At 40.6% G+C, this 26,265-nt stretch overlaps 2 protein-coding genes across 6 annotated transcripts in view; one reads left to right on the top strand and one right to left on the bottom strand.

The window, feature by feature from the left end:
• Positions 1–12,258: 12,258 nt before the first annotated feature.
• Positions 12,259–25,947, bottom strand: eno1 (enolase 1). 5 transcript variants are annotated; one of them, XM_012966301.2, is made up of 12 exons: positions 25,820–25,947; positions 22,162–22,258; positions 20,346–20,441; positions 19,642–19,700; positions 18,034–18,103; positions 17,811–17,944; positions 17,423–17,645; positions 14,666–14,863; positions 14,206–14,407; positions 13,475–13,583; positions 13,287–13,345; positions 12,259–12,694 (listed from the first exon to the last, which is right to left on the bottom strand). In XM_012966301.2, the coding sequence occupies exons 2-12, from the start codon at positions 22,244–22,246 to the stop codon at positions 12,625–12,627; spliced, it is 1,305 nt and encodes a 434-aa protein (XP_012821755.1). In that variant the 5' UTR covers positions 22,247–22,258; positions 25,820–25,947; the 3' UTR covers positions 12,259–12,624. The 5 variants fall into 5 exon arrangements, with proteins under 5 accessions (XP_012821755.1, XP_012821756.1, XP_012821758.1 ...); XM_012966302.2 differs by having other exon boundaries at positions 22,162–22,255; positions 25,820–25,923; XM_012966304.3 differs by lacking the exon at positions 19,642–19,700 and adding an exon at positions 19,899–19,957 and having other exon boundaries at positions 22,162–22,255; positions 25,820–25,923.
• The window catches only part of ca6 (carbonic anhydrase 6), a 61,294-nt gene continuing 58,533 nt past the window's right edge, over positions 23,505–26,265 (top strand). Inside the window, 1 exon segment of the mRNA NM_001079014.1 lies at positions 23,505–23,595. The gene's annotated coding sequence lies outside the window, so the exon portion shown is untranslated.

Genomic DNA, 26,265 nt, shown 5'->3' on the forward strand with positions numbered 1-26,265 from the left:
GAGCCTAGATGAGGCCTGAATGCTGCCTACAACAATACAAAAAGATACTGTATGTATGGGAAGGTGAAGGATCCATATTTACAGAATGTTAAATGTTTAATGAAGAAGCCAGCAGTTCAGGGGGGTTTCAAGGTTGCAGAAGCATTAACAGCCCAAAATGATGAAGATATCTTTAGGTCATACAGTACAATAATATACAATGGGTGGTTGTGGGAGCACTCCAAGACTAAGGCCAAGGGCATACTAAGCACTGGCTCCGCTGCACCCAGCTAGCATTTTTTCTGCAGGCTGAGAGAGATGGATTCACTCCCTTACTGAATAATACAGCTTCTGTCTGAGTTCTGGTTCATGGAGTGCTAGTCAGGCCAAAAATGGCTGCTTGTGCAGTTTTCAGCCCAACATCTGCTCCACTCTGTGTACCTGCATGCAAGTAGAAGCTGCGGAAGGAAGCAGATTCAATTCTCAAAAAAAAGGCAGGCTTGGAGCAACAGAACCAATGCGCTGAGTGCCCTTGGCCTCTGTAAAATATACAAGTTACGTAGTTACATAATTTGCATTGAAAAAAGACTTAAGTTTATCGGTTCAGTCCATAGGCTAATGTCACATGGGCTTGATTCTTGGCCTACGAATAAACACAGGCCTAGAATCAGCCCCTACGCTTACATCAGCCTTTCCCTGTGGCCAGAGTCATTGTGCTGTCCAGGGTGCAGGGATACAGTGGAAATTATGGCACCAAAGTCTACTCTGTGTACTACCATCTGCAACAATACAATGGCTCCAGGGACAGGCACAGGAAAAAAATCTATGTAACTTGTAAAAAATAAATGGTTTCCTCTTGCAATAGGTTACTGATCCTAATTCAAACTACATCTTAAATTACGCAGACCCTATTTTGTATACTTCTAAGTATTCTCCCCAGGTGTGCTACTTATGCTTTTACACCCATACACTTTTATATTACTATGCCCAAGTATGTTGCTTCCTAATTCTGTGTTTTTCTTAAATAAAGTGCTGATTCCCCCAATACTTTAGAAGCTTGTAAAGGTCCCAGACATTGGCACTGTGCACCATGGGCACAACATCTTTAACTGGGTGATTGGAACAAGTAGCTGCATGTATGTAATGGGCACATTCCCTGTTCCAACTGGCTAATCCAGCTTGTGACACATAACGTAACTATTAACTTACCCAAAAAATAAAACTTTGGATAATGAAATAAATGTATCTGCAATTAAAAGTTGTATTGTTTTTCTGCACTGCTGGTTCTGTTTCTTGAAGGAATGTAAGAGAAGTCCTTCATGTTTAGTCACAGGTCTGTATTATTATTTTAAAAGTCAGAACCACCAGAAAAGAGAACTATAGGGTCAGACAGATAGTGCTTAACCATTGGAAATTTTTATCTTTTCTCCTGTCAGTAGACATCCAACCTGCTCCCCCTAGATGCTGATGTACAAACTGCATTCCAGAGGGAAAAGGTATTAGGGCACATTCATTTACCTCACTTACTAACACAGTGTGCAATGTTGACAGCAATCACCATTCCCCCCTCCCTTTATCCTGGTTTTTCCCACAATTCACAATTCCATCATCATTGTGGATACAAAAAGAATTGAGGCAACTGCACTGCACCTACTGCAGTTGCATTTGATTCTACAAAATGGACGCAACTGCATCTGCGCTTTGTCATGAACTGGGTGCAGTTGCACTAAATAAGAAGCTAACATAACTTATATGTAGCTAGATGAAAACTTATATCAGTGCGCTGCTGCAGAGGTCTGGCAGTTTAAGAAAATCCAAGAGGCCTCTAGATGAATCCCTTTCAATAAGGCTAAAGGCACATCAAGGGGGCATTTATTAACATTTGGATTTTCATACTGTTTGACTAAACTCATTTTTCGTATTTTGTACAAAAGTCAGTGTAAAAAAAAACTAAAAAAGATCTTCCTGATGTAAAAAGGGGCGTCTGCCTTTGCCTTTTCTGGGACAAAATAGTCTTTTGGCATTAAAAAACCCAAACCGACAAAATGAGCATTAGTAAATGCCATCCCAAGTGTTGACTCTGCTTCTCTCTGTCTGCGTTTTGTAGGCAGGCGGACAAAATGCAGGCAGAAAGAAGCAGAGCCAACACCTATGGGGTTATTTATCAATTTTCGAGTTTGTGAATTCGAGTTTGTTTTTCTAAATTGAATAAACTCACATATCGAATGCTGCTCATTTATTACTAAGGAAATTTATTTGAATAAAAAACTTAAATACTTCAAATTTTTTGTTTACAAAATTGAAATATTTGTGTTTGAAAATATGGCTTGACTTTGCCTAGGATAACTCCTATTGACATTTGAGCTTTTTAGCACAAAAAAACTCAAATCATGAAAAAAACAAACTTGAATGTTGATAAATCTCCCCCTACTTTGATTTTGGTCTAAGGGGAAGTGATTTCATCTGTGCACAGAGTAGTGTTTGGCAGTGGTTTAACTAGAAGTTACTGGACCCACAGCAAAATCACTTTAAGGACCCTTATAACTTTGGAAACAAGACTTTTTTTTAATATTGCAGCAATTCTGCTTGTATTAAATTGATTATCAGTTAGTGCTATAGTGGGTTCCAATACTTCTTTCTGTGAGTATAGTATTTATTAAGTATCGGCAGACCATGTACAACCACATCCCAATAAAGTGTAAAATATATACCTGGCTAACACAGAAGTAGACTGAAAACAGTTATGCATATAACTAAAATATATATTACCCCAGTGCTGAACTAGACCTCTAGGGCCCGCCCGAAAACCAGACATACAGAGCCCACACTTACAGTTCACCAATCAGTGTTTAACTTGTGTGGGCAAAAATAGGCATAATTGTCGGTCAGTTCTAATTAACTGAAGCAGCTGCCTATGCTGGGACAGGCATTGGGCCTTGGCACTATGTCAGACATTTGTATAGCCAGCATAATGGCCACAACCAGCAAGCCAACATAAATATTGAGCATGGGTGGTGTTGTCAGCTGTAGGGAGAAGGAATCAACTAAAAAGTAGCAAGAGAAAAGATAAGAAAACTCTTCAGGGTCAACATATGAACAGCGCCAGCTCTATTGCAATACTATTAGAAGCTAAATGTATTATAGTAAAGCAACATTATTGCAAGAAATATAATTATAAAGGTAATCAAGTAAATACCCATAGCCAATATATTTCCCAAGTGTATTAATGCAGAATACATTAAGCACATTAAGAGATTACTGTGATATTTGACATCTAAAATCTGACAAAGCTAAAGAGCTTTAGTTCAGGAAAGACCTGAAACTGAGCAATAAATAGTCTAAAACCCTTTTTTTTAAATAGCTGCACAGGCCATAAAAAGCACCAAAGGCTGTTTACAAGAAAATGAAAAAAACTTTTTTATAAGCATAATTCAATGTACATGTGATACTGTGCTGGATAAAGCATTTTTCTCTGTAAGGGCTCATACAGATGGGCATTTTGCCCTGCATTCCCCTGCGGTGGCGTGCTGTATCCACTAGCATTTGGCACTTACATGGGCCTGTGTGAGTACAGCACAATAGGGAAGAAAGGGTTGTGTTTTTTCCTACAGGAGAACATGCCACAGGAGAAATCAGGGCAAAACACCCATCTGTACAAGCCCTTAAACAGCAGGTGTCAGGTGGCAAAAGACAATGTTATACAATAGGAACTTGCACTTATACCATATTCTTTGCCTATTAGCCTTTTAATGCCTATTAGCCATCCAGCTTTGGATGGGACAAGGTGATTCAATGTTTAGGGGAGTAAAACCTCTCTTCTTGATGAAGGGAGAATACACCCCGAAACCAAGGGCAATAATATACAGCAAATATTGGTGTTGCATTCGCTATTACTTGTAAACTCAGACTCTGCAATAATACATATGCACAGGGCACCCAGAAGAATATAATATCTCTATTCATTTGGTATTCATTGGGATATTTTTTGTTAATGGTATAACAATAAATAAAGATATTTTATTGATACTCCTAAGTGTCCTGCATCTATATAAATGAATGTACCAACATGTAACTAATTTTACATCCCTTCCTTTTATTAACATTTTTGGAGTCCCCGTTATTGAAAAAGTCAGTTGCTTATTTTGGGCGGTTCTTTAGAGAACATAATCCTGTATTAAGTTAAATAGCTGGGAGAGAATGCTATAACTCATTATTGCATTTTATAGCATTGTTCCAGGAACCTCCCATACATTTATTGTACTGAAACTTCTTTTAATTCTGCCCCAGAATTATTCTGAATCACCTCTATAAAACTGGCAAGGCACTTGTGAGGAATTTTAAATAGGAATAGGTGTAATTTAGAAATCAGTCAGTTTGGTAAGGCGTAGTTCATTTTCTTTTTTGGATTTGGAATTTTTCGATATGGTATATGGTATAAAGAGGAGAGGGCAGTTAACTCTGTCTTTCTAATCATATGGTGAACACCACTGGGCAGTTTACACCACTGGGCAGTTTACTCCTCTGCAATGTAATTTTAGCACTGAAAAGGAGTTCTTGTAAAAAGCTGGTCAACTTCAGAGTTTTTTTTTGGCACATTTGAGGCACAGAGGGAAGCAATTTTGGTAGCATTCAGACAGGAACGTTTGGACCTGCTGCAGAATGGAGACAAGGATGCACCATCTGTTTATTTACCGCTTCTTTCTAATGATTCTAAGATAGTGAACATGTTTAAACTCGTATGTACTGAAAGTTTGATGCACAATAAGTAATAGATAATTCGCTGTGCACTAAATGGTCATATCATTGTGGTCTAATACAGGTTTTCACTGCACAAGTCACACTTTACAAATCACTGTGCTGTTGGTGCAGACCTTCTTCCACAACTGGCACGGTTAATTCAGCAATCTAAATATTTCAACATGCTGCACACACACTATTTTGTGCATTTGGGGAGCTTACCCCATTTACCTCCTACCTGTTACGGGGGGGGGGGCGGGTGGCACCTATCATCCCTTCCTGATGAAGGTAGGGTGGTGCCCCAAATGTTGATGCACAATTGGACACAATAAATGGGGTAAGCTACACAACTGCATAAAATAGCATGTGTGCGGCTTCTTGAAGTATTCACATATCACTATGGTATCCTTATGGCTTTGTTTCTAGAGACAGGAAGATTAAGGTTGAGAGGGATCAGGCACACCCAGACTGAGACTACATATAGGCCTTGGTATTAAACGTACACTGAAGCCCAAACAGCTTCCCACAGATCCAGTAGATGCCAACATCCACAGATTTCCTGTATGGGTAGTGAATGTATTTTGGTAGGTGCTTTCAACTCTTTTCTTATGATGTAATTGTGTAAATCACTTCCCTTTGGTCACCTTTCCCATGCATGACATCATCAGAGGGAGTCAGGGCAGTGTTGGCTCATAAAATAAAAAAAGTACATCAAGTTGGTTTGGGTGTGGGATGGGAAGCCCCAAGATAGGGTTGGTCACGGGTTGAAAACTTTTTACCTGCTCCTAACTTCAGAGTTTTCAAGATGCAAGATTTGTTAACCTGTCTAAAATGTAAGCATACACACTGCAGATATTAAAATGTAGAATGCATGAACATATCAACCAAATAGTCTCTAGAACTGAGCTCACCACTGTTTCTAAATAAATAGTGCAACAGTAGTGACCTATAGTTCCTATAGGTATAAGATATCAATAGGGTTTTACCATGTCATAGAGAAGGGAATTTAATGGTCAGAATTTTTATGCATTGTATTATTCGACAAATATTTATCTATCATGGAAAGAAATTTCAAATATAGAGGTGATACTTAAATGATTTGATTTGGCACATCACTAATTACATGTAGAATTGTGTATGAATCGTCACTTAGTCTTATAACCATTTCTGGAAATCTTTAAGCCAGTATATTAAAAGGAGAGTGTTTATACTTGTAACAGTGATTGATATGAATTAATTTTTATAATGTAACTTATATTGTATATATAGTATGTATAATATTGTATTATATGTAACTTGATAACTACACCTTTAATAGTGCTATATATATATATATATATATATATATATATATATATATATATATATATATATATATATATATATATATATACAGTGGCTTGCAAAAGTATTCGGCCCCCTTGAACACATTTTGTCACATTACAGCCACAAACATTAATCAATTTTATTGGAATTCCACGTGAAAGACCAATACAAAGTGGTGTACACGTGAGAAGTGGAGCGAAAATCATACATGATTCCAAACATTTTTTACAAATAAATAACTGCAAAGTGGGGTGTGCGTGATTATTCAGCCCCCTTTGGTCTGAGTGCAGTCAGTTGCCCATAGACATTGCATGATGAGTGCTAGTCATTAGAGTGCGCCTGTGTGTAATCTAATGTCAGTACAAATACAGCTGCTCTGTGACGGCCTCAGAGGTTGTCTAAGAGAATATTGGGAGCAACAACACCATGAAGTCCAAAGAACACACCAGACAGGTCAGGGATAAAGTTATTGAGAAATTTAAAGCAGGCTTAGGCTACAAAAAGATTTTCAAAGCCTTGAACATCCCACAGAGCACTGTTCAAGCGATCATTCAGAAATGGAAGGAGTATGGCACAACTGTAAACCTACCAAGACAAGGCCGTCCACCTAAACTCACAGGCTGAACAAGGAGAGCACTGATCAGAAATGCAGCCAAGAGGCCCATGGTGACTCTGGACGAGCTGCAGAGATCTACAGCTCAGGTGGGGGAATCTGTCCATAGGACAACTATTAGTTGTGCACTGCACAAAGTTGGCCTTTATGGAAGAGTGGCAAGAAGAAAGCCATTGTTAACAGAAAACCATAAGACGTCCCATTTGCAGTTTGCCACAAGCCATGTGGGGGACACAGCAAACATGTGGAAGAAGGTGCTCTGGTCAGATGAGACCAAAATGGAACTTTTTGGCCAAAATGCAAAACGCTATGTGTGGGGGAAAACTAACACTGCACATCACTCTGAACACACCATCCCCACTGTCAAATATGGTGGTGGCAGCATCATGCTCTAGGGGTGCTTCTCTTCAGCAGGTACAGGGAAGCTGGTCAGAGTTGATGGGAAGATGGATGGAGCCAAATACAGGGCAATCTTGGAAGAAAACCTCTTGGAGTCTGCAAAAGACTTGAGACTGGGGCGGAGGTTCACCTTCCAGCAGGACAACGACCCTAAACATAAAGCCAGGGCAACAATGGAATGGTTTAAAACAAAACATATCCATGTGTTAGAATGGCCCAGTCAAAGTCCAGATCTAAATCCAATCGAGAATCTGTGGCAAGATCTGAAAACTGCTGTTCACAAACGCTGTCCATCTAATCTGACTGAGCTGGAGCTGTTTTGCAAAGAAGAATGGGCAAGGATTTCAGTCTGTAGATGTGCAAAGCTGGTAGAGACATACCCTAAAAGCCTGGCAGCTGTAATTGCAGCAAAAGGTGGTTCTACAAAGTATTGACTCAGGGGGCTGAATAATTACGCACACCCCACTTTGCAGTTATTTATTTGTAAAAAATGTTTGGAATCATGTATGATTTTCCTTCCACTTCTCACGTGTACACCACTTTGTATTAGTCTTTCACATGGAATTCCAATAAAACTGATTCATGTTTGTGGCTGTAATGTGACAAAATGTGGAAAAGTTCAAGGGGGCCAAATACTTTTGCAAGCCACTGTATATATATATTATACACATTACCCCAGCACTCCATTATATAGCTTGAAGAGAAAATTAAAAACCAATTTTGCACACACTGAAGGAAAAATGTCTGCATTTTAGTGAAAAGAGACACGTTTAGTTACACGGTTTGTACAAAGTATGCATAAGCTGACCTCGTCAAGGCAGTGTCCTTGCGTCAGTCCTAACCTAGCGAAATAAAATATTTTTTTGGGGGGGAGAAAGACCATACCTGCTTTTCTCTTTATATGACATGACCTATTTCAAAGAAACCATTCAGTGATTAAGCGAATAAATACCTTCTTAGCTGCTAGGCTATCCTTAAAGGGGTGGGGTTGGGAGAGCAAGTATTCAATTAGGGAATAGCCACTTCCCCTTACCATACAAATATATCCAAAAAATACAGCTCATCCCATGAATCAATCAAAACTAATTGGTGCGCATAGGTAAGTGGCTTGTATTATATACTATACACATTACCCCAGCACTCCATTATAAATATATATATTTCATGGTCTTGATAAAGGTCTCAGATACAGACCGAAACGTTGGCCTGTCGTGTCATGTATTGATTATAATAAAAGTTATGTTTTAAATGATTCCTGGTGTGCACCAATATTTACTAGATTTTTATTTTTAATGCTTAATTGGTAGCACCCGGGTCTATGGACTATGCTTAGGAGTGCTGAATCTACATATCGTATATATATATTATGTATAATATTCTATTATATGTAACTTAATAACTACACCTTTAATGGTGCTATAGCAGCATTGATTACCTCTGTGCAAAAAGGCAAACAGCCTTGCTTTTATCGGTTACTAAATTGCAGATAAACATTCCTGGAATATTAACTGTGACCAGCAGATGGCAGCAAAAATGCACTGTACTAAGCATCTGCTATACTGTATAAGCAACTTTTTTTTTAACCCTGAGACATCATTAATATCATTTGGTTACAAGTGGCTGTACTTAATGGTTATGAATACAGTATCTAGCGGGGATAAGTATAAAGCAAGTTATCTTACAAAAATGTCACCACTCAAATCTTCAATTTAAATAGTATGGAATTCCCCAGCATTGTAATCCATTAAAGGACAATGAAAGGTTAATATAAATTAAAAGTAAGTCTAAAGGCATTCTTTTTAAGTACTTACTAAATTCCCAGGTCCCTGCTTGCTTCTCTGAGATATGGTGCTGGCAGCCTACAGCAGTGTGAAGAATACAGTGACATCACTGAAATCTCTTTCCCCTTCCTATTCTCTGAGCATGTGTGTAACTTGATCCTGTCTCCTGTTCTGAGCTACACATGCCCACCAGCCAATCAGAAGCGGATCTTGCAGAGGGGAGGGAATGAAACACATGTGCAGTATGAAGCAAGAAGGGAAAGGAAGGGAGAATACCTTTTTAGAGATGGCTGGCTGTTCTAGAAAATGTGAAGTAAGTGTGACTGAGCAAATATTTGATTAGGTGAGCCAAAAGTGTGGCGTTTTTACTAAACAATAGGAGGACTATTGGGCAGTATGCTTTTTAAATTTTGACTTGCATTCTCCTTTAAAGGAGAAGGAAAGGCAAAGTCACTTGGGGGTGCCAAAATGTTAGGCACCCCCAAGTGACTTGAATCGCTTACCTTTTACCCCGGGCTGGTGCCTCTGTTAGGAGAGAACAGCACCAGCCCGGGGTAGCTGTATCGCTTTCTCCTTCCTGTATCACTTGCGCGCATGCGCAGTAGAGTGAAAAGCTGAACTTTAACAGAGAAGTCGGCTTTTCACTCTAATGCGCATGCGCCTATTGTGTTAGTCGCAGCGAAACGAAGCCGGAAGGAGGAAGCGCATCACTCCAGGTACCCCGGGCTGGTGCTGTTTTCTCCTAACAGGGGCACGAGGTAAGCGATTAAAGTCACTTGGGGGTGCTTAACATTTTAGCACCCCCAAGTGACTTAGCCTTTCCTTCTCCTTTAAGGGTAACAACAACCACAATCAAATCATCTTGCCTTATGTTTAAACTTTAGGTTGGATGGCCAACAGGGTAGTGAGTCAGCTGCCCAGCCAGTAGTTCTTTGGTTTGTTGCCAAAAGCATCTTCATATAGCAGTATAGCATATTCTTTAGCAGTGATGAAATGCCGTGTATGTTGTGTTCTTTCAAGCAACACAACAAATACATTAGTTTATTAAGAACCAGGAGTTAGAGGTGCCATAAACTGAGGAGTTTGAATAAAAGATTAATATACCAACTCCACAGCCCTGGCTAAGTTTGTGCAACAATTTGTGTTACAAAATCGTATGTCATGCAGAGTATGAAAGTTTTGGATTCATTCAAGCTTCGGTATTGACTTTCCTTGGGCCAGGTTGCAGCTGCAGAGTGCCATTGAGCCCTATGGGAGACTTTCCTTGGGCCGGGTTGGAGCTGCAGAGTGCCATTGAGCCCTATGGGAGACTTTCCTTGGGCCGGGTTGGAGCTGCAGAGTGCCATTGAGCCCTATGGGAGACTTTCCTTGGGCCGGGTTGGAGCTGCAGAGTGCCATTGAGCCCTATGGGAGACTTTCCTTGGGCCAGGTTGGAGCTGCAGAGTGCCATTGAGCCCTATGGGAGACTTTCCTTGGGCCGGGTTGGAGCTGCAGAGTGCCATTGAGCCCTATGGGAGACTTTCCTTGGGCCAGGTTGGAGCTGCAGAGTGCCATTGAGCCCTATGGGAGACTTTCCTTGGGCCAGGTTGGAGCTGCAGAGTGCCATTGAGCCCTATGGGAGACTTTCCTTGGGCCGGGTTGGAGCTGCAGAGTGCCATTGAGCCCTATGGGAGACTTTCCTTGGGCCGGGTTGGAGCTGCAGAGTGCCATTGAGCCCTATGGGAGGCTTCCAAAAACATGCACAGAAGAATCAGTCAGAAAGGTTTTCCCGCCTTTTACAAACGTTCGGATACAAACATTTCGTGACTTTCGGATCGCTACAATATATGATATTGTGACTAATGATTTTTTGGTAGGCATTTTCAATCATTAGAAATTATTGCATCTAATTCGAATTTTACCCATTTCTGGATTCAAACTCGTACTTTGATGACTCAGACCTTGTGTAATAGAAGCACCATCTGATGTTCTTTAGGGCCAGACAAAATGGTTAGATTACTGCAGATGTCTCATACTGCTCATGGAACAATAACAGAGCAGAGCAGTCAGATTTTACCCACATCTGTACAGGTAAGGGACCTATTCTACAACTCATCATGAGAACTCTGGAATGCAGAAGTCTCATTTTCTTTTTTTGTAACTTAAAATTTGATTTCAGGCATACAGAAATAGCAAGATAACACATGTGCCAAACATTTGCTTGTAACAATAGATTCCAAGGAGCAGAGATTACTGCAGTAATAGCTTGTGACCATGTTAGTAATTGAAATTGGGCCGAGGTTAGCAAATGAGGCTTGTACATAGATAGACAAACGTTTGTCTGACAGAATGAAAGTATCCTCCCGTCCAAGTGGGTTAGTTATATAACAGCCCCATCTGGACCATACCTTTTAGAAGTCCCATTTTCAATAGAATCCTACTTAGTCAGTAAATCTGTGCTACCATGGACAGATACTTGTCGCTGGCATGGGAGAGTGGATGGCCAAGTAAGGGTAAAGCCTTACCTGCCATGGGGTAGAATTGAGTAGCAATCCTCTGCAGGTGAGGGAATAGTTATAAGAGGATAATCGAGAAGTGGGGGATTAGAGTCAGGGTGCAGTGAGTATAAATACCTGAGCACACTGGCTGCTCAGGTCTTCAGTGTGTCAGCCAGATGGGAAGGAACTGCAGCACCCACCCTCATGTTCATTTAAAGAGGTATAAGTAGTTATAGGTTACACATGTTCGAGTTTGTTCTTTCAACTTATATTGAGTTAAAATTAAGTAGTGCTGCAGCCTACCCCCCAACCAAGTATTTTCTGGTGTCTACAGTTATTCTATATAGTTTTATGCGTTATCCTCTCTCCATGTAAATCAGTGGGGAAGCATACAAGTCACTTCTGCTTTCTAGAGTAGCTTCAAGTTGCCTTTGGAAAACTGAGAAATCTTTAGCAACGTGTATTAGTAATGTGTGGGCTGGCCTAAAAGTCAGGTGTCTGGCCTGACCTTTACAGTTTTTTGGGTCCTCTCTTCTGTCCAAGACCTTACTCTGCCTGGCTTCCACCTCTGGCAGCCTGTATTTATAGGCACACACACCTGCCCCCATTGGCATGGAATGGGTGGGTCTATAAATACACATGCCTTGCTGGTTTGACAACCTGCACATCAATAATGAGTGTTTCCCCACTGGTGAGAAAGCATTTTCAGGAGATTGTCCAAATGTGCCAAAACCCTTATATACCCAATAATATTGTTTTGATCCAGAGTGTGGACTAAGAGCACAATCTGACCAACCTAAACGCTGGTTGTTCCAAATTGAATCTGCCGTGCTGCAAGATTACACATGGCTTATGATTTATGTCAATGGAATTGCAAGATTCATTCATTTGTTTGCTTTGGTTGTTATTTGTGACCGTACTGTAAAAAGTCAATAAAAAGACTTTGCACCTTCAAAAGAGTTTATTGCCTCTTCGTGTCTAGAGTGTGACAAACCATTATCTAGTCTGAAACTGCAATAGGATGAGAACACAAGACTACAAAGTTGACATGACCAGGACCACTGCCACAATAGAAAAGACAAGGACTACATGCAGGCACCAGTGTGACACTGAATTTGGAATAATCCTAAGCAGCAAAGCTTTTAAACTGGAAAGACAGCAAGGTTATGCTGGGAGAGGCTGTAACATCTAACATTGCTGGAAGTGCCTGAAATTAAATGAGGGCTCAGCAGTGACATGTAAGACCTCCTGTAGTCTCTCCTAGGTGCACAGCTACTACATCAGTTGGGTGAGAGCCTAAGGATGCCTCCATTTAGTTGAAAACAGGTTTTCTGAAATTTCTTCCAGCAAAGCGGGCCTTGCTGCCAAGCTCTTCTTCAATCCTATACAGAGATACACAAAAATTTTTAGGCACTAGTTCTTTCCAAAATATCATAAAGAGTGAGTTTCCCCATAGATGGCTGTAATGTGCATTGCCAGAAGACAATTCACTGCCATTTCAGCCTACAGCAACACATGAACCCAGACTGGCACTGGAACAGCAGCAGAAAGAATGCTGAGTGCAGTTTTGATAGCAATAAGGCCAGTCACAGCATACTGTGCACAGGCAGAAAGCGATCTAGTCTCATTTGCAGCTCCATGTAGCTGCCCAGCAGGCTCAGTGTCAACATGAGTGCAGCTACAGAGCAGAGATGCATGATTTGGGGTTTTTGGGCCGATATCTGCTCCATGTGGCTACACTCAGGCTGATGCTATGTCAGGGTAGCTACAAAACGCTGCCAATCAGACTGGATCTGCTTTCCACTAGCCTACAAAAAAAAAAAAAACCCCAAAAACAAAACACTTGTTACATAGGAGGTGTTGGGGGGGGGGGGGGGGGGACCTGCTCCTAATCCAAGGTTCTACTTTCAAATGTAGAGTTCTATTCCTAGATAGGTTTTACGGCAAGAACACACTTCTAGGCCAATCACTTACCTGAGCAATTGGTTGTATTTTGCAAGTCGCTCAGATCTGCATGGAGCACCTGTCTTGATCTATAAAAGATTATAGAAATGTAAGTTAAAGAACCCTCTGCAATTAAATTTGCAAGATTGTTTTTAACCTCTAGGCTTTATTCATTGTCCTCTCCTGCATGGAGTCAGCACATTGTGGTCATTGCTTACCTGTCCAGTGCGGAGACCAACCACCAGGTCAGCAATGAAAGTATCTTCTGTCTCCCCAGAGCGATGACTGACCATCACACCCCAGCCATTTGACTGAGCCAGCTTGCACCTAATCATGAAAAATTACATGCCCGTCAGTACATAATCTTTTAGAATTCTAGATGCTAACACAAAAGTCAAAGCTAGTTATGTTAACTTGCCATTCTTAGGATATCTCCTGCAGTAATTGCATTCAAGTGAGATTTGAATATATTTTTTGTATTCAAGTTTAACAAAAAACAAAATTGAAAATTTCCAATATATGTTAAGTGCTCCAATGGCTTTAAAGTTATTTGTAAATGCAATTGAAAAATGTTTTACCATTTCTTTCCTATTCACTTTGCCTTGCATTCTTTATAGGTCTGTTAATCAGCTGGCTTTATTTAACACAAGATTTTGTTTTAAACGGCAATTGTGTGTGAAGCCTAATCCTAAAAATGATGTATTTGATGCTTACAGTAAAATGTGGTGTATGGTATAGATTCAATTGATTATAATCATGCATTTACAAAGCCAACATTCTGCAGCATTGTACAATGAGTCTGTTTATACACTAACATACAAAGCAACCAATAACTGATAAGAGGTGGAGGGCCCTGAACAAAATTGCACAATTTAGTAGCATGTTAAAGAAGCTGGCTTACACATATGCAATTTAATCAAAACATGTGGATTTAGTAGTAGGTACATACGCCTGCAGGGATTCTGTCACTGTGCCGATCTGGTTGACCTTCAGAAGCAGACAGTTACAAGACTTCTCATCCACAGCCTTGGCAATACGTTTAGGGTTGGTCACTGTCAAGTCATCACCAACTACCTGGATATTCGAAGATGCAGTAAACTTTTTCCAGGCTTCCCAGTCATCCTGATCAAAGGGATCTTCAATGGACACCACTAAGGTAAAATTAAAAAGAAATCCATGAGCAGGTGCTAAACTTTACTTGTGACCCACATGGCATAGAGTTCATCTCTCCTCCCAAGCCTGCAACTTAAAAATTGCAGTTGTCCCATAGCCGTGCTACTTCTGGCAGGCACATTTATGGTCACGATTTATAAAATAGCAACAATGATAACAAGGGTCAGTTTTCACCCCGTTCCTGTGGTTTAAAGAAACACTTTCTCTCCCAACATGACTCAAAGTTGAAATTTTACCTGGATAATTCTTGACAAAGCTCATGTACAACTCAGCCAGCTCGTCAGGGGAGATGTGTCTTTTAGGGTCATCAGGGGACTTGAAGTCCAAGTCATATTTCCCGTCACGGTAGAATTCAGATGCTGCAACATCCATTCCAATTACAACTTTATCTGGGTAGCCAGCCTTGTTGATGGCAGTTTTCAGAAGCTCCAGGGCTAGAATAGCAAAGTAAAAATCATCATCATCATCTCTGGACTCTTACATTCATTAGCCTGTAAATAGGTATAAAATGGTATCTATACTATCAAGTCACATCAGCATTAAGTATTCATTGGTACTAAATCAGCGCTGTCCAACTTGTGGTACCGAGGGCTGGAATTTTTCCAGCCAACATGGAGGGCAGATAAATGGAAGCCAGTTTTGACCACTCCCCTTTTTTAAGCCACACCCACTTAACCACACCTGTGTTATCACATGACCATACCCATATTAATGGTGGTAGTATAGCAAAATCCTGCCATACTCTGCTTGCCCTACGCTGTCTGTGTGCGCGTGCCATACTCTGCCTGCCCTATGCTGCCTGTGTAAGGCAGGAGGCACGAGTGCTTGCAGTAGTAGAGTAGACTACAACACTATAGAATAGATGGCAACAGATATTGACTAGGGGTGTCAAATTAACATGGGGTACTTAAAGCAGATACACAACTCACTATCTCATGTGAAATTGCATATGCACATTTAGTATATTTTAAACAGTTTATAAATACTCTATTTACATGAATATTTGAAGAAAAATTACTTTGCATAGCAGATTCTATAATGTTGAGCTGTCCAGGACCTGATGTAGCAGAGGTCCAAACCATAACATTTCATCCCCACCATGCTTTACAGTTTTGTATCAGGTTCTGTGAAATTAATTTTAGTTTAACATGTTCTGATAGCGTCTCCAAAGAACATCATTTTGCCTGGTGTCCAGAACTTTAGTTGTTTTTTTGGACAGCAAGGGTTTCCTACTAGCACACCTCCCATGAAGACTAAAATTTGTACAGCCTCTAATTTTAGATTCACGCATGTTAACATTATTGCCGCTAGTAGGGGGAACGAGAGCTACCTGAATGTTCTGAGATACATTCCAGGGTTCTTAGAAATTCTCTTTTCTCTATTAAATCCCTTTCCTGACATACCTAACCTCTCAGCTCTTTCAGTCTAGGTGGTAGCACACACTTCAAAGCAATGTAGACTGGTTTCCTTCAAGATCCTTTAACAAAAAGTTCTAATCATATGTACCTGGTACTACTTGTAGGTATCAGCTAGTGATAAAAGTGTTAATATCTATGTTGAAAAGTCAAAGTTTGCCATAGGGTATAGGGTGCCATATTAAAAAAGGCTTGTAAATGAAAAAGTGTGCCCTGCATTGCAAACTTTCAAAGGCATGAAGGTGGCATAACCTTTTGGAGCAAACTTTCATTAAGAAGTTTTATTACATACACTGCACACAAAATTCACAAACTTTCTTCCAAGGTCAGAAGTGGTCGCTAAAGTTCTACATTTGTGCAAATATAATATGGGCTTTGCAACAGCAAATTTGTTTGCAGAGGCATATATTTTTGCATAGTGAATAATTCTTATTACATTCACCCTAAGGGGCACATTTACTAACCCACGAACGGGCCGAATGCGTCTTTCGTAATGATCGGTAATTTTGCGATTTTTTTCGGTGTCTTTATGATTTTTGCGAAAAAACGCGAGTTTTTCTTAGCCATTACGAAAGTTGCACAAAGTCGCGATTTTTTCATAGCGTTAAAACTTGCGCGAAACGTCGCACCTTTTAAGTTTTAACGCTACGAAAAAGGCGCAACTTTGCGCGCAAGTGTTAACGCTACGAAAAAATTGCGACTTTGCGCAACTTTCGTAATGGCTACGAAAAACTCGCGTTTTTTCGCAAAAATCGTAAAGATGCCGAAAAAAAAAAATCGCAAAAAATATGAAGAAGTCGCAAAGTGTTAGTTTCCAATCGGAATTTTTCCAATTTGGATTCGAAATCGTGTCTTAGTAAATCAGCCCCTAAGTGTATACCCTTCAAGCAGGAAGTTATTTTTGAAGATGCACGGCTGCTCAATCACTTAACATGCTTGTGGTATGCAGCTTCCAAGTTGTATTACCATATTCCTATAAATAGGTTAGCTCCCACATGACATGAGAATGTTAGTGACTGATACGCAACTGAAAGATTACAGCTCTGTTAACCAATAAACCAATAGAAAAGTAGATGCACCTAGTGCAGATGTAGGTGGACTGAACTCGCTAAAAGGTCTATACACTTCAAATTTGCTTTTGAGAAACCTTTAGAACAGTACAAAATGTCAGTTAGGGAAGTGCTAGGTAAAAATGCATACAATGAGTACACACCCATGGGTGTTTTAAACATGCACATGACATGCAGTGGAAGGCATAAAACTGTAGCAGATTTAATTTGGCCAAGAAATGTGTTTGTGGTCATTGCATTCATTTCTGTGGGTAAAAACCAAAGGGCAGAAAGTCAAGGTTTGTGTTACTACAACTGCACAACATTCTTGGCCTTCAGTTAATGTATGGGAAGAGGGGTTACTTGATTGGGTAAGCTGCTTTTGATACAAGAGTACCTGTACATATTCAACAAAAAACTCCCTGGGCATATTTGATGCCCTTCTGAAAGTGTTTAGTGGTTAAGATAGTGTATAGTATTTTAGTGGAAGATGCAATAAATGTTGGGTAACAGAATCTGCTCTGCTTACCTTCCTTATTCTCCAAGATATTGGGAGCAAAGCCTCCTTCATCACCAACATTAGTGGCATCTTGTCCATATTTAGCCTTGATGACATTCTTTAGGTTATGATACACCTCTGCTCCTATGCGCATGGCCTCCTTAAAGGTGTCTGCACCCACAGGCAAGATCATGAATTCTTGCATAGCCAGCTTGTTTCCAGCATGAGAACCCCCGTTTATCACATTAAATGCCTAGAAACACATTTGATTCATTTGTGAAACAAGTATTTATAAATTAACAGGGTTAAGCTTTAGGACAGGCTTAATGTAGGTCTTAAATATAAATCGGAACCCCCAAAATAAAACTAAAAGGAATGGCTTAAAATACATTTGTGCACCTCCACATGTCCAACATACCGGTACAGGAAGGATGACCTCTGGGTTCCCAGCCAGGTCAGCGATATGACGGTACAGTGGGACTCCTTTCTCTGCAGCTCCAGCTTTACACACTGCTAGGGACACTCCCAAGAGTGCATTAGCACCAAATTTGGCTGCATTGAAACAGATATTTCCAATAAAAATGCCAGTAATTATAAACATTTGCAAATGTAACAGAAGATGCAGCTCTAGAAATGCTTACATTTATTCTCAGTCCCATCCATTTCAATCATGAGGTTGTCGATCTTTTCCTGCTCCACAACACTTAGATTCTGTAAAGGAGATAAACAGTAAGCTTGATTATATATTTCGAGGTGTATCCTGTCCCACTGGATATTGTGCTGCACAACTTTTGGCAGTACAAATGCAATCTGTTTAGTAAAGGCTATGGGCACACAAGGAGTTTTTACAGTGTAGAAAGCATAGAAAAAGTTGGCCTGCTACCAGCTGTGAATGCAGAGGTATGGCTTTAGCCTGTCTGGCAGCAGATTTCGATGTGAACACACACACAAGTTTGCACCATAATCTGCTGTGCATGCCAACAGCTTGATTCTGTGCCTGTCAGCGCACATACAAAGGGGTGGAAGGCAGTTATCAGGTTCTCTTCACAGGTGTAAAGTCAATCCATTGCCATAGTTTACATTAAAGCTGGTCATACATTATTAAAGAAGGAAAGGTAAAAATTAAGTAAACCATCAGAAAGTCTATGAACACAGCCAAAAAGCTGCACAGTCCTCTAGTAAAAACACAAGATTTCTTTGTGTACACATGTTCAGTATCAGACTTCCTTCTCTGAGAAATACTTCAAGGCACAGTACAAGCCTGCTCAGTTTGCTCCTCTCCCACTCCCATCTGTACTGCAATCAGAGCAACCAACTGCAAGAGCTGCAGCACAAGTTAGTGACCAAGCTAAAATGGCAGCTGCTAACTTAAATAGAGGGAGCTTCTAGGGCTGTTTACTCAGGTATAGTAAAGCTTTCTGCAGAGGAAATAATGCCAAAATGCATTTCCCTCTCCTTTAAGAGATCTCATTTGGGGAGGTCACCAAACAAGCATATATTTCAGATATACCTAAATTGAGGTGCGCAATATTGGTCTGAACCAACTGTAGCCCTCTGGCCAACAATTAGACCATATGAATGTGCAGATGCAATCGCAATCACAATCCTCAATCTAATGGAAAAGTAAAGCCTGCCTGATCTATATTTGCTCTGTTTTAAGATATTAATCTTTAAGGCCCATTAAGTGGCACCATGCACCACTTTTGTCACCCAGTGTATAGGCAGTAAACCAGAGCAACCAATCATTAGGATTTTTCAGAGCACTGCTGGCAGAACATTGCAGTATGGGTCACTGCTTAGGTGCAAATTGCCTGTTTTTAGTAATTAGCCATGGAGAGAAGCTTGTGGCCATCCTTCTAGTAAATATGGCTAAAGGCTAAAGTGTCAATCGAAACCACACCTGCAGCAAGCCTGGAATTTACTCTATAGAGTTGGGCATTTTACCCTAGCAACTAGGCAGCTCCAAATGAAGCCAGAACAGAAAGCACATCTAAAACAAACTCCTCTAGGATCTTTCAAAATCTGTACAAGATAACATTAAATACAGCCAAAGGCAGACAGTTTGTTAATGATGCACAGGCACCCACCATATCAAAAGGGACTTTTTAATAGCCCATACATTTCACATTGCAATAGTTATTAGTAAAACAAAACCACCAGTTGCAGTTAGTACATTCCTTTTATACTCCTTTATGTAGAGATCATATAATTTAGATTTTACAGCAATTTAGTAAAACAGAAACCCATACCTTGCCTATCAGTGCAGGTGCAATGGTTTTATTGATGTGCTCAACTGCATTAGCCACACCTGAAAGGAACAAGCATATTCAATCACTGCTCATGCATGCATGCAACAGACTAAGATTGAGGCCTTTCAGTTATGCACCCAAATAAAAGCCTCAGGTTGACTGCCTGACCTAGAGTCATATTTAGCAGTGCTAGTTTGTCTGGTAGTTAGTCAAACCCATGCGCTGGAAGAACTGGGTGCATAACTGGCTTCCGTTACCTGGGTGCATAATGCAGGTCCCAGAAACTCATTTATATATTTGACAGCTCTTCCGACACCTGACAGCAAATGGGAAGGAGAAACAATGCTTTAGAAAAAAAAAAAAAACAAAACCCTGACAAATTGGTGGGCCTGCCTTTTTATTAAAATAGATCCATAGATAGTTGCATTTAACAAAATTCTGCTTCAATTTAAATCAAAAAGGTACAGTAAACTAAAATCTGCAGCATTAGTAAAAAAATCAGTTGTGTGGAGTTTATATTAACAGTCGAACTTTGCTCTATGCCAGGTTATTAGCAGCAAGATCAAAGTCCTTTTAAAGGGTTAAATTCTTGAAGTTTACATTTTTGTGCACCAGTGATCATCATGTTTCCTTAGTAGTTAAGGGGGCAACATTACTAAGCCCTGCATAGTCTACCCATTATCAGAACAAAACATTGTAGTTACCCTTTCCCATGTAGCGAGTCTTATCATTGTCCCGGAGTTCTAGTGCTTCATAAATGCCAGTGGAGGCTCCGCTTGGAACAGCAGCACGGAAGAGACCTGGAAGAAATAGCATTTTATGTATAAAAAAAAACTTAATTTCTTAGAATACCTAAATATGAAACATGTGGAAAGATATTTAAGCATTATAATTAAGCACAAAATATATGAATTTAGGAAAATCTACCATTTAGGGGTTGTAATCTGTTATGGACAACCCTAAGCAGGGATATTAGAAAGCCATTAGGAAAGCCACCAAGGCAAAGGCAAAACTCCCAAAATGTATTTGGGATTTATTTTGCTACTGGACATATCAAGTGAGTTATCACTAGAGATTCGTAGAATCTAAATTCATCCAAACCCTTGCCCCTTTAGGGTTATGGCACAATGGTGCTGTACTGGAGGGCAACAGCATTTAAGATGCTTCTACACTCAAGTCAGTCATGGGAAAGCTTTTTTTCAAAAATGCATCCGTTAATAGTTCCTGCAGGAGAATCCAGCAGTGACCAACCGTTTTTCAAACATGCAAACAGATTTTTATATTTAATTTTGAAATTTCATATGGGGCTAACCACAGCCATGTGACTTGTGCTCCGACAAATTTCAGTCACTTATCACTCCAACTTGCAGCACAGCAGTAATCACCCCTCTCCCAGCAGAACAATGGGACAGTAGCTCAAATTAGATATCAAAATAGCACTCAATAGTAAGAAATTAAAGTCCGGCTTGGCACTTCTCCTGTTACATGGGAGTAGGAGAAAGAATAAGTTACTGAAAGCAGAAATTTTATTTTTTTGCTATGCAAACAGTAATTTAGAAATAAAGTACCACCATAAAAAGGACTGCCTCCCTTTAATATCCACTAGTTAGGATCCTCCATAGACCACATTACGTTTGATTTAAAATGTATATTTATACTATACTGCGTTTGGATAGTTCCCAGCATTGCTGGAGACTGCCCAAAAAGTTGGTGCATTAGGCTTTTTACATGCTTTTGAAAACAAAATTTTAAAGGGGATGTTCTATTTTCTAACCTAGTCTGAACTATTTTTGCAAGGCAGCACTATCTAGGATAAGTTTAGTCAGCGACTAGATGTCTCCAAGTTTGTCTTCCTTGGATATCACTAGAAATAAGCTGGCCACATTAGGATACAAGATTCTGTACACTGATCAGCTGAAGGCTTAATTTCCCATTTGCATTTGGCACATGCTAAATGAACAGCAAGAGGGAGACTGCATTAGCATCTAGAATTCGCCTGGGCAGGTTTTGACAGGAGGGCACCACACATCCCCTGCCATAACCCATGTGAAATTGCTCTCCTTTGGAATGCAGCAGACCGATCCAAGTACAGTTTTTGGCAAGCAGTACCACTTAAAGGGGAAATGTACAACTTGGCAATAAACTTGTTCCCCATGTATATTGTCATTTTCTCCCTGCTGAAAGGAAGAAGTCATTTTTATTCAGTGCAGATCACTTTGTTCCTACATCTCATTTTTATGTTCAAAGAACTAACCGCACAGGAACTGTGTGTGCCTTGGAACTTTTTGGGCTAATTGCAAAGTACTATGCAACACCCTGACCTTAGCTTAAACCTTTAAGTGTTTTCACCGACTTTATATGTGGACAATATGTTAAGCACCCTTGGAGCAACTTGCACTAGTTTATAACCTAGCATCACACAGGTACACATGGATATGTAGGGCAAGCAGACGCATCAGAGAATTTAAATGGGGTGTATGGAATTATAAGCTATACATATAAAAACAATGGAAAACCCACCTTTGCATGTGTACAGGTCAACCTCCACTGTTGGGTTACCACGAGAGTCAAAAATTTCACGTGCAAGGATCTTCTTGATAGACATTTTTACTTTCTACTGAAAGGAACAAAAAAAAAAAAAAAACACTTCAGTTTCAATACAGGATTAAAAAAAGGCAGTTTTAAAATAAGTTTAGCAAACTATGATGTTCTACTAATCAACAAGGCCTTCATACTTGTCCACACCAGGTTCCTATACTTAGATTGTTAGTCCAAAAGGTAAAGATCTACTCAGGAGGTGCAGACATTCCCTGGGAAAGCACTGTAATGGCCTTTGGCTGGTACAGAAACATTAACCCAAAATAGCCTAGCCTAGTTTGTTGAACATAGTTCTCCCAAATGTGAGCGATTTAAAAGTATTTTCCTACATTCCCATTTTCTCTATTTTAGCAGGTTTGGCACATGCAGTTTGTTTGCATGCCATTTCCTTCTTGTGGAAGATTAAATTTACCAAGGGCTCATGCTTGGGAATGTTTGCGTCAGTTTCCCTTTGTTGCTTTACCCTGAATTCCATCACAGGGAAAAACAGAAACAAACTCATCCTCTTCTAAATGTGCTCATCCTCACACAGGCACATATAAGTGGTGAAAGCAGGAGGAACACAACATGCTGCATCCCACCTGTGCCTGTGGGAAGACAACCACATATTGCTTTTGGATCAAAACTGATCCAATTATGAAAGGAAGGTACCAGATACCATGGATATATGGAGATGTTCACAAAAAAAAAAAAAAAAACCACCTCACAAAATACCTCATTTCCCGAGTTAGTTACGGCACAAAAAACTGCAAAATCCCAGTCTTTATTTGGTGAGCCCAGTTAGTCTGCACCAGGTTTTCCTGCAGGCCCAATAGTAGAGAATGTCAAGGGGAAAGAAAATGTAACCCTTGGGGAAGATTAGGGACAACAAATCTGTATTCAGCCTCCTGTTGAACCTTGCTTAAAAAAAAAAAAAAAAAAAAAAAAATCTACACCACAATTAATTTGTAAGCCAGAGTTTTAAAGCTTTCATTTTGAGTGATTTTCAAATTTACCCTGTAAAATGTGAGTTTTCTATTGCTGATAGAATTGTGAACAATGGAGAATAAGTAGTGCTAGAAGCTTCCATCTCAGCTCAGGAAGTGCACTCACAGACAGCAGCAGATAATACAGCTGAACTAGAAAGCTTTCAACCATCTACTGTAATGGCTGACGTCCTTGGCGACCGACCTTCCCTACAGATTCTCTGCACCACCTCCTCTACGTCACAGCAATGCAGCATTTCCCACAAAGGTTAACTCTTTGCCTGTCACAGAAGGATGCATCTTGGACCAATAATGGAGCGCTAACGTTTGCAGTGTGAGTTAACAGGTCTGACACTTAATCTTCAGACAGGAAGGCACTCCCGGATACAAGGTCAGTGTTCTCGTATAGCACCCAACAGACAATGCAGGTGTTTAAATATAAACTATTACTTTTGCCACAAAAATCAGGTTAATATGCAACAGCAGTGTTACACACATTTACCAGAATCTGATGAGCAGAACTAAAACAGTGAGGGAAGAATTCTATGGGGGGGGGGGGGGGAATCCTATAGTGCACACAAACAAACCAGGAAGTATGCGTTAAGTCACTTGTGTGAATGCGTGGGGGGGTGATTACTCATAATTGCTTCTTCCTTACGTAGGACTGGCAAGCCTTAAAAGAGCCATGAGAGGGGCCGTCATGTCTGGAGAGCAGCTTAGCTCATTCCAAAAGCGCCATATTTGAGAACGTGCAGTTTCTTAGTCACACCTGTATGCAGGCATCACGCCAACCCAGCATGAGCCTTAAAGCAATCTGCACATCTCAAGTCTCCCTTAAACCCTATGTATCAATGTGTGCTTATAACCCCCCCCCCCCGAACATATTCCACAGCACTATGTGCATATTTTAACATTTACAGTACTAAAAAAAAAAAAAACAAAAAAAAAACACACACACACACAGCATGTACAAAGTCCATTGGCCCCAATTTTGAGCTCATTAAATTTAAGACCAAACAGTGAAAATGTCTAAGGCAGTCAATATGGGGGAACACTATAAATTCTGAGTGTTTAATCTTGTTAAAGGCAAAATGGGGCCTGAATTATGGATGGAAGAGGGGAGCTTCACTTCAATTTGCCTGTAAATCTAAACATTAACTGTTTCAGTCCCTTGGCACTATCAGCAGCATACGAATATGTGTTGCTTTGAGCAACAGCATTACTATAGCAACATTTAATCGGGTATCTAAGAGCATGCCACACCTTCCCTAGGCGCCTTGTGTAGCCATTTTGTCACCAGTGAATTTACAGGATGCCAAGCTCATTGTGGCATAACAGCAAATAGAGAACTTGGGCAATTCTACTGCACACACTATAAGGAATGGAGCAACATTGAGGCCAAGTTAACTCTTAATATAATGGCTGCAATTAACGGATTAGGGAGCATACCCTAGCTCCCTGTTTATGCATATTATGGGCAATTGACATCCCCTTTAAAAACAAGACTTCTGCCAATGATACGAGGGCTTAAGAGTGGGGTTGCACTACCAAGGGACAGATCAGTTGAGAAATAAATTCCCATTAAAGCAGATGCCATTTTAAGCTTGAGATTCATTTCCTTTACTTACAAGATGGCTAGGCAATTTCCATTTCTTATGAACATAACCAAAGGGCTGGGTAAGTAACACAATTACTGAGCATTAATATACTACAGTTTTTACATGGTACACAACTCCCAAGAGCCTGTGCCAGAGAAAAGATACAATAAGCTGTAGATTAACGAATCAACCATCTTGAGTGGGTCAGGGTGCTGTGCTGGTTACTGAGTAAAGAGTTAAATCTAAAAGCTCTTAGCAAGCTGCCCAAGGCCCAGCCTATGGAGGGGAGAGGGTCTATTTGTGGCACTGAGCAGCTGAGGCAGAGCATCTGTCACAGATACAGTAGTACAGTATCTAGAACAGCACATTCCTGCAGCACATAGCCAGCCTGCCAGCATTAGCACACACTGGGAAGGAGGGCCAGGCCAGCGGGCACCAAGCTTAGTGTGGGTGTGTGCCACACAGACAGAGCTGACTAGGCATTATCCTTAGGTCAGAGGGGCAATACCTGCAGCACAAGTCTCTCTAGGAACTGTTCTAGAGCGCTGCCCTGTATAGAAGCCAAGGTGGATCCCTGTGAGTCACTGCTGCAGCGCTGGATTCTGTGCAACTCAATGACTAATCAGCCTTACAGCCTGTGTACAAGGCACCCAGCCACACGGGCTCTCATTACTAGAGCAGGAGCCCTAAAACCCTGGGGTGCAAAAGACGTCCCCTGCCACTATGGCCTAGGCCATCAACCCATAATCGGGGTTTTAAACTATAACTCCCAAATGACATGCATGTGTTAGTTAGAGAGGGAACTGAAAAGCAACAGCCCGTCTTACAAACCACTGATGCACCATACATCAGGCTGACACGGTAACCCATGGGCCCACTACAAGCAAGTACGTAGTTACCAACAGTGATCCTACGAACAATTGCAATATCCACACCACCCAAATGAATAGCAACATCACCTGCCAGCTACACCAGCACCACCATCCCTACTGCCAGCACAGCCTGCCCATCCCTTACCTTGTAGGTACAACCGTTCTCTTCCGGCAATGACTGGGGAGAATCTATTACTTCCCAACGCTGGTTTTATATAGAAGCGCAGCCGCAAGAGACCCCGCCCCCGTTACCGTAGGATCTTCCCCTCCCTTGATTCACTCTGCCTTGATATGATTGGCCGGGTTCTGCTCGTTCGACGTTTCCCAGACAGTCGGGAAGTCTGCCAATCAAATGAGCTGCGGTAGATTGGATGTACTACGTGCACCGGCGCACTCTCTTTACTGAGCTTAGTATTGTGGGCAGGCTTCTGTGGGTGATGCAGGGTAGCTATCCGCTGCTTGGCTTATAATAATTACTCTGTATTTTATGCGTCCTGGACTTCATAGTCAAGGAAATATATATATATATATATGGAATGCGTTCGGCTATCATTGTAAAGTACTAACATTAGACAATAGCTTTTTATATAT

This window comes from Xenopus tropicalis, chromosome 7, assembly GCF_000004195.4.
Source record: "Xenopus tropicalis strain Nigerian chromosome 7, UCB_Xtro_10.0, whole genome shotgun sequence".
Lineage (NCBI taxonomy): Eukaryota > Metazoa > Chordata > Amphibia > Anura > Pipidae > Xenopus > Xenopus tropicalis.